Source organism: Ambystoma mexicanum, chromosome 7q (genome assembly GCF_040938575.1).
Source record: "Ambystoma mexicanum isolate Mex_15411 chromosome 7q, UKY_AmexF1_1, whole genome shotgun sequence".
NCBI classification, from domain to species: Eukaryota; Metazoa; Chordata; class Amphibia; order Caudata; family Ambystomatidae; genus Ambystoma; species Ambystoma mexicanum.
This window is the reverse complement of record NC_090941.1, coordinates 168,257,352-168,272,888: the sequence shown is the minus strand read 5'-3', so window position 1 is coordinate 168,272,888 and position 15,537 is coordinate 168,257,352. Positions and strand designations below refer to the sequence as shown.

At 48.5% G+C, this 15,537-nt stretch overlaps 1 protein-coding gene across 3 annotated transcripts in view; it reads right to left on the bottom strand.

The window, feature by feature from the left end:
- LOC138528528 (interleukin-5 receptor subunit alpha-like) overlaps nucleotides 1–15,537 on the bottom strand; it is a 291,652-nt gene that overhangs the window by 32,445 nt on the left and 243,670 nt on the right. For all 3 annotated transcript variants that reach the window (XM_069640280.1, XM_069640281.1, XM_069640282.1), the window contains one exon: nucleotides 13,920–14,007. In XM_069640280.1, the coding sequence (XP_069496381.1) occupies nucleotides 13,920–14,007 (88 nt within the window). The remainder of the gene's footprint in view (nucleotides 1–13,919; nucleotides 14,008–15,537) is intronic.

The following is a 15,537-nucleotide window of genomic DNA, read 5'->3' as shown; positions in this document are numbered from 1 at the left end:
CACAATGCAATTAATAAAAACACACCTAGGTCTAAGAGTTCTAGAGAAGGGACATATGCAGTATACTGTGCGCTGAGCATAGCCACAATAAGAAGGCAGTCTTCTCTATCACAGAGAGTGCTAGGGTAAAGGTAGTCCTTTTATAGTATATGTACAAACTACACTTGCCCATGAAAGGGGACCCTATCTGCCAAGCATGGACTAATAGACAGCATGAAACTTTGCTACTCATTATAACTCTCCTAGCATCCTCCAATAATTTGACCTGAAAAGAGACAGGTTCAGGCATCATGCATTTTATGAAGTGCAAATAGAAGGAAATAACTTAATTGGCATGTGTCCCTTTGATGGGATACACTCCTGTGCGATCCGTAGGTGGAAGACTTCATATTATGTCTTCAATGGGTATGGCTACAGCGATATACAAGAGGGTCTACCGACACATTTAGTCTGTAAATGAGTTCAATAATTCCAGATCGGGCAAGGGGAACAGTTGGTGTCAAATTCAAGCAAGTGAATGGAGAAGATTCTACAAGTTGTGGTTTTTGAATATATATCTAAATCATGCAAGCATGTTTTATTTGATAACAGTACCATTCTGCAACCAATCACATAGACTTGCTTTGTGGGGGTTTGCATGCTGGTCAGTCCTATTGTAAAGCATGTTGTATAATTCTACATTTGTTAGCTTAACCATATTTAGGATGTCCTCAAAATAAAATGCAACATTTAAGCAGGAAATGTGAGCATCACAGGAACATCTCCTGTCACGAAGACACTGGGAAAAAAACAATAGATACACCAGTGTTGTTCAAGGATATTGGGCCTCATTAGGAGTTTGGGGGTAGCCATGTCGACTTTAGCGGGCCCGGTAATTCTGATTCTCGGGGCCCGAACCCAGTACATCCCCATTCCCATTGAGCCCCTATCGGGCTCAATGGGAATGGGGAGGATGCTAACAACGGGCCGTTAATGGCGGGCCTGTTGTTAGCATCCTGGTCTGCCAGTGTTACGCTCACCTGGTATCCACAGGGACACCACCCAGCCGGGTTACTCGCTGGTATGCTTCTCAGCTCAGCCCAGATGTGGTCTGCGGGGAAGGTTCTGCCTGAAAATACAGGAGGACTGTGTTCAAGACTGACCGACTGGGGTAAGTATCCTCCCTCCACCATGTATGATTTCAACCCCCCTGGGCCCTCTCCTCACCTGGTGGTAGAATTAGGCGTGCTCTCCACCCTGCCTTCTTTGCAGGGGTGTGTTGTCTTTCTTGGGCTTGTGTGATCCAGTTACTTTACTGACGCCGGCCCGTCTGATATTGTTCAGGTAGGTCTTATTGCTGTTCTTTAGTTTTGTTGCTATCCTGCATGCCTTTCTTTATTTCGAATGTCTCTTTTTCCTCACTTAGGTATGCGGAGCTTCAGCGCGGCGAACTGGCTTGGTTGAGCCCCACTGGTAAATGATGGTGCATTAAGAGCGCTATGATGTGGTAAGTAAGCGCTGTGCGCAGCGCTGCAAAGTCTTGCCTTTGCTAACCTGTGTTTTCCTTCCTTGTAGGTCGCAGTGTTCTTCAGCGCAAGTAGAATGTCCGGAATGGTGCTAGCCGTGAGGCGACCAGCCAGATAAGTCTTTTGAGCCGTTCATAATTTACAAATGTCTCTACTGCTTTCTTTAATGTTGCCTCTATCTTCCTCTTTCGTGCTGTCCGGGAGGCGTGCTGATTCAAGGAAGCTGTTCTCAGAAGCTGCGAGTGGTTAAAGATGAAGAATGCAGGTAAGATGCTGCTGCTAATGATGTTCCTTTTGTCTCCTTGCAGGTTCTGCTTCTCTGAGGTTCGAGGGAATAGCTGGACATGGTGAGCGTCACGCTGCAAGCTGCAAAGTAACGCGAATAGTGTTGTCTTACTCGGGTGTGGTTTAAATAGCCCCAACAAAATAGTCCAGGTAAGTAGTCCCTAGGCTACCACACCAAAAACACTAGACCGCATAGCTTGGTTCCTGGGAACCAAGCTATGTGGATGCCTCCATGTTGGCTGGCAACTCAATAAGTAGTTCCCAAGCACGTGTTTCTCATGGTGTATGAGCCTGGCGCCACAGGCGCCAGGAGTGGCCCCAAGAGGGCTTTGGAAAAGGATGCCTGGCTCTAGAGGCCTGAGTCCTGACTCCACCTGGCCAATCGGTTTGCCAGAGGGGGTTTTGGGCGAGGGTCGTGACAGCTAGCGGGTCCCGCTCTGCACGTCTGGTCTGACCAGGTGTGAGGAGCGGGACCTGCTGCAGACCTCGTAATGTGGCGGCCCGGAATGAACGATGCCGGACCCTTACCATTATCTTTATTAGGGCTTTACAGGTTCTTGGAGTGGGGAATAACAGAAAGCAATCATCAACTAAAGGCAGACACTTAACCAAAAATAAGAGATGATTCTCATAGTTAGCTCTCGCACTTTTCACCCTAAAGTGCTACACTAATTAACACTCCTCCTTTCCACACAAGAAGGTATACAAAAAATCTGTGTACCGGATGCCAATGCCACTACCACTTTGCCCCGTATTCCTTTCATAAATGATTAATTAGGCCTACCATGTTTTCTCGTTCGCCTTCCACAAGACCCTTAATGAATCTTCCCAGTACCAATAGACTTCCCTGGCTCAACTCTTGAGGTCTCTCCAGGGCCTCACTTCCTTTTGGGCCTTTCGAAGAGGGGATCCAGCTGAAGACCTAGTTGACACATCAGTTATTTCCCCTTTTCACAAGACAATGGGCCTCATTACAAGGTTGGCGCTCCGGTAATAACGGTACCGGTAAGGCAATATCGGCATCCATTACCGGACCATTGTATTACGACCCTAGAAGCGGTACTACCGGCATCGACAGTGACCCGCTGTGGCCATGCACCACCATACCAGCATGCGCACGAGTGCGCGGGTGCCATGCAAGTAACACCGGCATGCCACAAGGAAGAGGACATTACGAGTCGCACACACATGCACATACCGGCATCCAGATGCCGGTAAGAAGGGCCACCATGATGCCGGCAATACCGGCATCACTGATCACCCGTAAATAGCAAACTGCTGTGTTCCCCACTGCCACAGGTATATGATATGATATTTTATTCATATCGTGCTCATACACAGGTGTTTCAGAGCGCGATCAGTCAAAGGGAGGGGAACAGGAGAGAGAACAAACACAACGATCTTACTAGGCCCAGTGACATTGAGGTGCACACAATCAACACAAAAGGAGCACCCCCACACACCACACCCCTTCCAAGACCAAAATGTTTCCACTTGCAGTTGCGATACTGGAGCTGGAGGACATGCCTGCATTGCTACTCCATGAGCAGGCAGTACACTAGGGATTACAGAGGAGCCACAGGAGGAGAAGGAGGGTGAGACCGCCTCAGCAAATCCCAACAGTGCAGGCAGTGGTTCCCTGCAGGCAGCCACCAATCCCTTGTATAAGGGTCAGTCCATTCAACTTAACCCCAGCACAGATCCACACCCTGTACCGCCTGGACAGGGACACCATCACCATCATAGTGGAACTAATACATGAAGACTTGGTCAGTCTGATCAACATCCGCACCGCCATCCCCCGTCTGCTGAAGGTGGTGTCTGTGCTCCACTTACTGGCCACATGCACCTACCAGCACACAGTGGGGCAGCTGCATGGCATCTCACAACCATGTTTCTCCGGTGTGCTAAACCAAGTGCTGGATGCACTCCTAGAGCACGCAAGGGCCCACATATCCCTACCATGGACAGAACAGGAGGTGAATGACACCAAAATAGCATTTATTGCACTGGCAGGCATGCCCAATGTCATTAGTGCCCTCGACTGCACCCACATGGAGTTGGTAGTCCCGCATGCCGTGGAGGTGGTGTACCGCAATCGGAAGCTATACCACTCCATCAATGTGCAGATGGTGTGTGATGCCAGCAAGATGATAACACATTGCTGTGCCAGATTCCCAGTATCCACGCATGATGCAATGGTGCTGCAGAACTCCTTGCTACCCCGCTATATGGAAGGAGATGCTGCATGACGTGCCTGGCTGCTGGGTGAGTCTGCCCTCTGGGCCATGGGAGCGTATAGTGGGGGGGCATGCATATGCAACCTGTCAGCCCTCTGGGCCATGGGAGTGTCCTCAATGGGGTGTCTGGACACTGTCCATGCTGGCAAACAACTTGCCCATAATCATACAAATAAGATGCATGACACAGAAAATGGAGGCCGACTTTTTTGGGCCGCACACAATGAGCGCACACCCCTGAATATGTCCACTGGACATAACCTGACCGTACCCACAGCACCACAATGCACCATCATGCAGTCACAAAGCTGAATAAACATGTCCGCATTCAAGCACCTCACAGGTCATGCTTCAATGAGTGCGCAGTATGAATTCCCTCTCAGGGAAATCCCCAGTCACTGCCCCTCCCCGACAGTAACACTGAATAACACCATGCCAACATGTACAGATGAATACAAATGGGAAAACCCATGTGACAAGGATGCCTCAAATTTTAGCCATGAAGTATTGAACAACAACTACATGGGTGCGATTGGTGCGGGAATCACCCACGGCACACGAGTACCAGCATGCAACTCGATACCCTGCAACAACCAAGGAACACATCCCTACACTGGGGGACCCTACCAACAAAGTCTAAATAAACTGTATCACATTGGGCATTAGCCTAATGCATCAAACATTGCCCAACATGCATTTGGTCTCATCCCCTGCCACACAACCCTCACATGTGAGTACATCATGGACCTTGTCACTTCATCTGGGTGGTTGGTGATTCCAATGTCAATGCCCCTAAGTTGTGTACGTCACCCAAGACCAGCACCATGGAGTGCCGAGTTGTATACAGGGCAGATAGTTGCGCAGATGTGACGTCAATAGCTGACATGCACGATATACTGCATATGAGCATGAACAATGTACAGGCTGAGCACAAATGGAACAGAAGAAATACCCTTACACATACCTTTTTGTGCTCCCATGCAGGTGAGGCTGGCTATCCCCTGAAGCCGTGGCTCCTCACCCCTGTCAGGAATCCGCAGAAAAGGCACTAAGAGGACTACAATCGTGCCCATACACGCACTCGTGTGGTCATAGAGCAGACCTTTGACCTGTTGAAGGCACGGTTTCGCTGCCTCAGCAGGTCAGGTGGCGCACTCATTTACGGTCCTGAGAAGGTGGGCAAGATCATCATGGTATGTGCCATGCTGCACAACATGTGCATCCGGCAGAACGTTCCGCTGCCACCTGACATGGACTAGCCACCAACAGGAGAAGAAGATGAGGAGGAAGGAGAAGATGTTGCACATCGGCCAGGCCACGATGCACATGAAGGACGTGCTGTGCGCCAATCATTGATAAACCATAGTTTCTGATACACTGGGATGCAGAGGGTGACATGGACGTGGGACTCTGGGCACTGTGACAGGGGGAATATGGGCACTGGCTTTGGGCATGAATTCGCACTGTACACTGTCATTCAATAAATTGACACATGCTGAAGAAGCAATGTCCAGTCAAGTGATTTTTTTAACACAACAGGTGTATTGTACAGATGGTATTTACAACATGAATGAAACCTCCACCCCCACACCCCTCTCTTCCCTCCCTCCAACACCCCCACACACCCCTATCCAGCCTCCCCCTTCCCCCCAAAACCCCCTCCCCACTCCCTCTACAACACTCCCACACACCACCTCCAACCTCCCCCCTCTGCCTATCCCCTCCCCCAACACCCTCACAGATCAAGTGCACAACATGTGTCCAGATGCACTGCAAGTCAACACATGCAGGGTCCCCCTGCTACTGCCGCCCCCTCTTTGGAGGAGTGGGTTGCATGTCAGTGCGCTGCATGCTGCGCAGGGACCTGCGCACAGGGCTGGTCTGTGTTGAACTGGAAAGCGTGGCAGTCGACGAAGTTGATGGCTGTGGCTCGAATGCCGCTGCTCCATGGTGTTGGCCATTCTTGCAAGGATCTGGGCCACAGTAGCAAAGCCCTCATGGACCCGCTTGGAATTCCTGTTAATGGCCTTGACGATGGCCACAGTGTTGTCCCTCTGCGCACAGCATGTTGCCTCCTCATCAGCAACATATTGCTTTACAAGTTCATGCATTGCCTTTTTGCGGCCCTCCATCGTTGACAAACGTCCCTCGATGCCCCGTATTGCGGTGGAGGTGGATGGTTCATTGGCTGGTGTTGATGTGGCCAATATGGGGCTGTCCTCTGATGGAGCCCACTCTTCATGTCTGTCCTCGCCTTCAGGCACGTGCTGAGGGCTTCCCTGTGGGGTGCCCTGTGGGGTGTCCTGCAGGCTGGGCATCTGTACAACATCCCAAGATGCTTCCTTCATGGGTGTACTCTGCATGCCCCTCGTCCTCATCGGCACTATGTGGTGCAGATGCAGCTGCCTCCCCAACATAACTAGTGGCTGACGACTGTGTCCCGTCTTGCTCAGTCTCCACAGATGTGGGCTCGTCCTGTGAGACCTGTGTCTCCAGGGGTGCAGGGGCAGGTGTTTGCTGGTCATGTGTTGGGGGCTGTGCAGCTGGTTGTGCCTTGTGTGGCACTTGGATCAACCTTGAGCCCCTGGATGTGGATTACCTGGGGCCATCGTCCCGACCCCTCGATGTTTTGGCTGGTGTCCTGGGCTGTGCACCAGCATCATGCCCCGTCGCTGTCTGCATCTGTCCCTGTGGGGGACAGAGAGAGGCAGGGCATCAGCAATGGGAGTACTTGCATCATGCATGCATTGGTGTTTGTGCAGTTTGTGCCATGTGGATCGTTGCATGCTTGTTATTGTGGCGGACTGGGTGCGTACAAGATTGGGGGAATAGTATTGGCATCCCTTAAGTGTTGACATGTTTAGCATGGTGTCTGCTGTGTGGCCAACTGGTGTGCTGTGGCTTGCATGCTGTGTGACATGTGCTTTTATTCTGTGTATTGGGTGTGTATTAGGTATAGGAGCGGCATGCAGCATACATTTTGATGTGACAGTGGTGGGGCCAGCATCTAGACAGGGATATGTGAATGTGTGTATGATGGGCCATGTAGTGGCTCTCATCAGATTCATATTTGTTGGACAACATTGTACTTTGGTTGTGATGTGTTTGTGGGGACTTGTGTTGTGCGCAAAGGGGCACTCACCTTCATTAGCCGATGATGGGACTCCATACCCCGCTCTGCCTACTCCTTCGATGGCCTCCATATCATTTGTCGAGCTGCAGGTCTCTTCTCACCTTGTTAACTTTATGGGGGAGTGTGACCGCCGCCTGTTGCCAGCCCCTGGCTGCGCTTGGCAGACAAAATGTTGCGTACTCGCAGGCGCAGGTTGTCCCACTGCTTCTTGCAGTCCTTGACGGTGCATGCAGTGGTGCCAACCGCACTCACCTTTCTCGCTACATCCTCCCATATCTGTTTTTTTCTTAGCTGTGCTGGATGCCTCAGGTCAGCACAAAATACTACGTCGGCCTGCTCCACTGGAGTGTCGGTTAACATATTTAGCTCCTCATCGCTAAATCTCGGTTTACGCAAGCGAGCTATGGCTTTCTGGGTAGCTTTTGACATCTTCCAGGAGTGTTTGGGATTTTGCCTGCACAGATCCTGTCTGCAGAGGATTGCAATGGATTGTGTTTTTGAAGATGGCCGCCGGTGCATTTCCCATTCCTGCGCGATGACGTTACTTCCGGTTCTGGTAATGACGGACCCGGTAATAACACTAATGGTATTAGCGGTACCGTTATTTAGGGGATGTCGATAGAGGACGAGGTATCAGTGCATTTCATGATGCCGCTAGCAGGGGGTTTGTGGGACGTTACCGGCTTGGCTGTAACTCTGTTACCGGCATGCCGGTACACACGTGCACGAGGACTCGTAATCAGTCGCTGTTTGCAGCATCAAGGCTACTCGGACACGTTCATACTGGCATGCCGATAATGACAGATTTTTACCTCCAAACTCGTAATGAGTCCCAATGTCGCTGTGGCAAGTAGTCTTTGTACAGGTCTCTGTCCAGTGTCGCCGACAGTCTCTGGCACATGGTTGATCCAGTGAAATCTGGAACTGTTGGGTGAGTGGCTTGTCTTGGTGTGCCAACAGTTGGTTTAGCATTGTTGAGGTATTCCAGATATGCTTGCTGAACCTGTAGGTTCTTCAGCACCTTTCAGAACTGAAATAGGTCAGGAGGATGACTCAGTGCCTCAAAAGGTTCTGGTTTATCTCCCTACCATAGGGACCTGGACGTGTAACCTCCCAACCCCATCTTACTCTCCTTCTCCTCACCAAGCTGATGATCACCCATGCCTATGGGCCTGGCAATAAACCTCTTCTCTAGCTCTTGACCTGACTGTTGTCTAACCTCCTCAACATTTTGCCACATGCTCCTTCCTATAATTTCTCCTGCACCTCCTACTCCTCTTGCACCTCCGGTTCCTCCAGATTATCAAACTCATCCTACAACACCAACTCCTCCTCCACCACCTATTCCTACTTCATCACAACTGAAGCTGCACAAATAACTGTTCCTCGAAATCCTTCTGCACAACCAACCCTATCTGCACCTACTGCATCTCCCACAACTCTAAAACCCTCAGTACCTCTAACACCTCCTGGGCCTCCACCTCCACTGAGACTACAACTCATTGTGCAACTCCCTTTGCTGCTCTGCAACTCCAAACTCCCACCCTATTGCTGCCCGGGTTTCATGTATCTAGGTGTATTTAATGTGATTGTACTTGCTTGTCCCCAGTGGGGGGCCATCTCCTAAAAGAATGGTCCTCCATGTTGGTATTGGCAGCGGACGAGTGTGTAAAAGCAGATGAGTGCGTAAGAACGGATGAGTGCGTAAGAGCAGATGAGTGTGTGGAGCGGATGAGTGCATTTAGCGGAGGAATGCGTTGAGCAGATGGGTCTCTTAAGCAGATGAGTACGCAGAGCGAATGAGTACGCAGAGTGGACGAGTTGTGTAGAGCGGACGAGTGTATAGGAGCAGACGAGTGTGTAAGAACGGACGAGTGTGTAAGAGCAGACGAGTGCTCAAGAGCGGACGAGTGTATAAGAGCGGATGAATGTGTAAGAGCGGATGAATGCATAAGAGCGGAGGAGTGCGTAAGAACGGATGATTGCGTAAGAACGGATGATTGCGTAAGAGTGGATGAGTGCGTGGAGCGGATGGGTGCGTGGAGCAGATGGGTATACAGAGCGGACGAGGGTACAGAGCGGATAAGTGTACAGAGGACGAGTATGCAGAGCAGACGAGTGTGCAGAGCGGACGAGCGAGCAGAGCGGACGAGTGTGCAGAGCGGGCAAATGTGTAAGAACGGATGATTGCATAGAGCGGGTGGGTGCATAGAGCGGGTGGGTGCATAGAGCGGGTGGGGAGGTAGAGCGGGTGGGTGTGTAGAGCGGGTGGGTGTGTAGAGCGGGTGGGTGTGTAGCGCGGGTGGGTGTGTAGCGCGGGTGAGTGTGTAGAGCAGATGAGTGAGTAGATAAGGTGAGTGAGTAGAGTGGGTGAGTGCATAGAAAGAACAAACACTTGGAGCGGACGAGTGCACAGAGCGGATGAGTGTTTAGAGCGGATGAATGCATGAATGATGGAATGGGGGAAGTATGTGGATGGAAAGGTGACATATGTGGATAGAACGAATGAGATAAGTGGATAGAACAGGTGACGTATGTGGATGGAGCAGAGGACGTATGTGGATGGAGCAGAGGACGTATGTGGATGGAGCAGAGGACGTATGTGGATGGAATGGAGGACGCATGTGGATGGAACGGGTGACGCATGTGGATGGAACGGGTGACATATGTGCATGGAACGGTTGAAGTATGTGCATGGAACGGGTGAAGTATGTCGATGGAATGGATGAAGCATGTTGGAAGGTACGGGTGAAATATTAGAAGGTACAGGTGAATTATGTGGATGCAGTGCATAAATCAACTTAGACTACACGAACGGATCGGAGTACATGGAACAGATTAGAGTGCACTGAACGAATTCGAGAGCATCAAACGGATTGGAGTGCATAGAACGGGTTGGAGTGTGTGGAACGGGTTGGAGTGCGTGGAACAGGTTGGAGTGCGTGGAACAGGTTGGAGTGCGTGGAATGGGTTGAAGTGCGTGGAACTGGTTGGAGTGTGTGGAACAGATTGGAGTGTGTGGAACAGATTGGAGTGCGTGGAACGGACTGGAGTGTATGGAACGGATTGGAGTGCATAAAGCGGACTGGAGTACATGGAACGAACTGGAGTGCATGGAACAGATTGGAGCGCATAGAATTACGCAACATACATGGAATGATTTGGAGTGCATAGAATGTTTGAAAGAGCATGTAAACCATCATATCACATCACCACGCTTACTCTCTTCTTTACACCACCGTGCAACTAGAACACAGAGATACTATGACACCATTCGGTATAGCTGTTCTCATACTAACATCCGCCTCATACTCCCCATCACTCTAACTAAACACTGCTGGTTTCACACCCTCCAGCCAGGCATTCTCCTCAGGCCTAACGCAACCAGAATCGGTCTGGATAAAACCTGCCAGAACGAACACATACTCCTGATCTCTCAACCACCACACTTAACGCTAAGAAGCAGCTATTACACGAATGCCACACCAGCTGCACACATATATGGTGCTCACACGCACCTTTGACTCTCTCTACTCTCTCTACTGGCTTGAACTTCGGTTCCCGAGGGCGTTCAACCTACCAGCGCCTTGAGACTATACCAATGGTACATAAGGCGCTATATAAATGCAAAGTAACATAACATAACATAAAAAGGAAACATGCAGGTACATCATTATTTGCCTCAGGCTTGGCCAATATCTTGAAAAGTTCATAAGTGAAAAAAGGCTCAGGTGTATGAAGGTGTAGACAGGAAAAGCATGCTCAAAGGAATAGTCTAGCCAACCACCTTGCAAATAGACTTAGAGGAAATACTAATGATATGTTTGGAATATAGATGCGAAATAGGGAATACTGCATTAGTTAATAATCCACAATCAGACAATGTCAATATGAAAAAGTCAGACAAATCAATAAATTCATTAGTTCGATTTCGATCTGGGGAGAGAGAATTAATTTGACATTTCTAAAAAAAACCTTCAATTTTGTCTAATTTCACCTCTGTCTCTTTTGTGTGGATATTGAGTAGTGACATGTCCAAAAGTTTGAACTAGATGTTATCTAATGATGTTCTCAGCTTCTTAAACTTCTTTTTATCATCCATGTAAAAAATGCTGGATGTGTGTTTGAGAATCCATACCTTCAGTTTTCTAGTAGTCATTCTGATGTAGAATGTCCCACACAGCCACTTCAGACTGCAGAGGAACTAGACTTTTTGCTTGGTGGTTCCTTCTATTCTTATTCATCATAAAGAATTAGAAACTCGTGTTTTTCCTTTTCAATTTCTTTTGCTTCTTTACTGTGTTTTCTTCCTAAAAAGTATTATCTTGGCCATTACATTTAACTCATTGTGCAATTGTTTTTTTCATTTTTACTTATGGTATTGCTATTGGTTGAGTGGCATTTCAAATGCCATCCTGGCAAGGTTCTCGCTCTGTCACATACACGTAATGAATAAATAAATAAAATAAACAACATTGTCATTAAGACGTGATCATTTCTCTTAAGAACTGTATTTTGGCAAGTTAAGTATGAGTGATGCTATGGCTTTTGAACATATAGTTGTAAAATAAGCCTTACAAGCACAGGATTGCACCTTTCTTTGGTGCTGAAAAGAGTTTTTGTACACATACCAAACATTCCTCATAAAGAAGGTATTGAAGAAGAAAGAACTCGTCTAAAAAAAGTCCATACTTCTGGCATCCACTACAAATATCCCTTTCTGCCTTACTGAGTTTGTTGCTTCATTCAAACATCTGTTCTTCCTGTGCTTGACAGTAGTAATCCTAGTCCACTCACGGGGCTTAAGGATCCTGTAATTATAACCATGGCTAGCATCTTTCCATCATGGGTCTTGTTTCAGCCTTTCACATTGTCTAATAACCTATGGTGCTTGGACTGACCTGGAACACTGCATCCAGCATTTCAGTACACCAATTCATTAGACCCAAAGGCTCGTAGAAAATGCCCCATGCCCTCTTCTGAGCCATCTGTGTCTTCACTGCTCAGCAAGTTAGGTACAGGCTTCTCATCTTCATCTTTTATTGAGCGAGCTAACTACGCCATATCGGCTGAACTACCATGATTTGATTTACATAAAAGAAACTAAAGTCGCTTTGATGTGGTCAGGTCCACAAGGCGGTGTACGCCATTGATTGTCTTGACAATCATGGAAGGTTCTGTCCTTCAGTTCTCAAAGACCCTAAGCTTAAAAGGGGGGGGATCATCCATACCTCTTGAATGGGGATATACTCAAGTTACAGTGGCTTTCCTGCCATAACAGTTCCTCAACATCTCATGCCGTGCATGGTGATTGGCCTTTGAATTCTTAATGTAGCTAACCATTTTATTCTGCAGAACCAATGAATAATGCATTAGGTTATGGTTTGGAACATGCAATTTCCTTCCCAACCCTCTTACTCAAAGCATAAGGAATCCTTCACAGGGTCTCCACAGATTAACTCGAAAGAAATTAACACAGATACCTTCCGCAGCACATCTCGGTAAGTAAACAGGAGACAAGGCAAGAGTTGGGGAACTTCCCAAAAAAGAAGTCCTTTTGTCATCCTTTAGTTATTCCATTCTTGTCCGACATGCCTTCATGTATGCAATCAAATCCTGCAATGAGAAGCTTTCATCTTTGCCTTCTATGTTACTGGAATATAACCCCTCAGTGCATGCGATCATTTACTTTGACATTCATTTTTTGTGGCGAACCGAACAGGAGAGACTCTTGAGAGAGGTTGATTTGAGATTGATTTAGCAGAATGCTGGTGGCAGTTTCTCCCGTTGATGATTTCCTCTATGTAATTGATGTTTTTTGGGAGATTCTGCCAAGTCTCTATTTTCATGACAACCGCACAAACACCGGGACAACTTTGTGATAGCAATCCATCTAAGTTGGTCTGTATCTCAGATTCAAAGAAATGCTCAGCCCAGCTGATGGGAGTCACAGGTGATCTTTTTGACAGACAAGTCCCACACGTAAAGACTTTCTTCAGGGCAAGGAGTAATGGAAAAAAACGTCTTTCCCAAGAATTCCTGTGCAGCACTTGAACGAGACTTCAACATCCCGAAAATGGGCCATAACTCATGGTCCAATAACTCTGGAAATGCAAAAGCCTCTTTCCCAGCCCTCTGTCCCCATCACTTGGCAAGCAAGCGATTTGGCCCAGAAGTGGGGTATTCTCGCTGCCAGTAAAGGCTGGACCCCGGAAGTTCAGAGATTCCCCCAGAGTGATGCCAGTAATTCCATCAGGGCTAAAAACCCTTTTCTCCTTTCTGCTAAATTGTAATAGAGTTTACTGAAAATCCTGTGCATCCCTTTACAGTATTGCTCTGATGTTGTGCAGAGGTAAGTTCTCAAACAGAAGAACTCCTAAAACCTCTCAGCAGATTGCATTCATCTTCACAGCAGGGGCGCTGAGCACACGGGTGCTCTGGGTCTCAGGCACCCCCCCCCCGAAATGCTATTTTCGTCAAACTCCCTATACTTATAATGGGACATTTTCTCCCGGCTCACACAGAGAAAACCAAAAGTCTACAGCCCTGCTTCATAGCACTTATTAATACGTAGGAAAATACGGAATTGAGGAATATGCAATACCTACGACTCTGAAGTATCCAATTGGGAATTAAAAACAATAAAATATGCAAATGAGAAAGCATTATTCTAAGGCCTATTAAACCCTATTCAAATCCAACTAAGGTGTTCACAAAAAGTACAGTCTAACCCACGCATGTATAAATAAAATGTACCTTTTGCAAAAGGACATCAGAAGTAGACACATGAACAAAAGGAAGGCAGAAATTGGGAGCAAGATTTTCCAGGTCTGCACATCAATATCTGAAAACAAAGGGAGAGAAATGGCATGACGTTTCAATCAGTAAATGGGACATAACGTGACGAAATCGAAATTGCGAGGCCACCTTTCCAAGCCCTCATGTCATCATGCCAGCACTTACTCCTTTCCCCTTCCTGTCATGCACCTTATCTGTCTCTCCCTTCGTCGGCTTCCCTCCATCTCCCTCCCCCTCACGCTCCCCCTCCTCCGCTACCTTCCCCTCATCCTAATGTCCACCCCCTCCTCTAACCTCCACCCCTGCCCACCCCTCCCTCCCCGCACAATCCCTTCTTGCCCCAATCTTATCCATCTCCCCACTGCCAACCCCTCCAGCATCATCAACATTGCCCTCTGGAACGCCCGTTCAATCTGCAATAAAGCCACTGCGACACTCAACCTATTCTTCCGACTCAATCTCCACTTCCTATGCATCACCGAAACTTGGATCCCCCTCTTCAATTCCACTGTCCCTGCGTCTCTTTCCACCCTCTATTCCTCCATGTCTCACGCCCCTCTGGTCACGGAGGCGGCGTCGGCCTCATTTTTCACCCTAAATGTCTTTCCTCATCCCCTACCCTTACCCTCCCCATCTTCTCTTCCTTTGAATTTCTCTTCAAATCCTTCGCTTATCCTCATGCAAGCTCCTTCTTAATTATTTACAGACCTACTGGCCCCCTCTCTTCCTTCTATGAAGACCTGGACCATCTTCTCTGTCTCATCTCTCCCTCCCCTAGTCCTCTCTCAGTCCTCGGCAACTTCAACCTCCCTCTCTCATCCACATCTCATTCTTCTCCTCTCCTATCATTACTTGACTCCTACCTCCTCGATCCCCTCCCTACCCCCCCCACCCACTCCTCTGGCTCCACGCTCGATCTCATCTTTCTCTCTTCTTACTGTTCCTCCCCTGTATCGTCTCTCCCCAATTATCTCTCCGACCACGCCTTGCTCTCCTTATCCCTCACTCCTCCCCCCTTATCTTCCACCTCCTCTCCCTCCTTCTCTCGTCGCAAACTCCGCAACTTCAACCCTACTCTTTCCTCGACTCCTGTTCTTCCTCCCTTCCCCTCCTCTCTGACTTTGCTTCCCTCTCAGCGGATTATGCCCTCTCTTCACTGTCCTCCTCTATAACTTCCAGTCTTGACCAACTCTATCCTCTTACTTCCTTCTCCCCCTCTCGCAAGCCTTCCCAACCCTGGCTCTCTTATCACCTTCTGTCCATACGCCGCCTCCTCTGACACCTCGAACAACGCTGGATCAAAACCCCTTCTCTGACTAATCAATCCTCTTATTTCTCATATCACTCTCTCTACGACTCTTGCTTCTCATCTGCCAAGCGATCCTACTACTCTTCCCTCCTCCATCCAGAAGCCTCTCATCCCGCCATATCTTCCAGACCCTTTCCCGCCTTCTTTCCCTTCCTACTTCTGACCCTTCCACGATCTCTCCCTCTGACTTCTTCTCATACAAAATTCTCTCTCTTCACCAGAACATCCTCTCCTCTCCTCCCTTCTCCCGCTCTTCCAGCTCTGCTA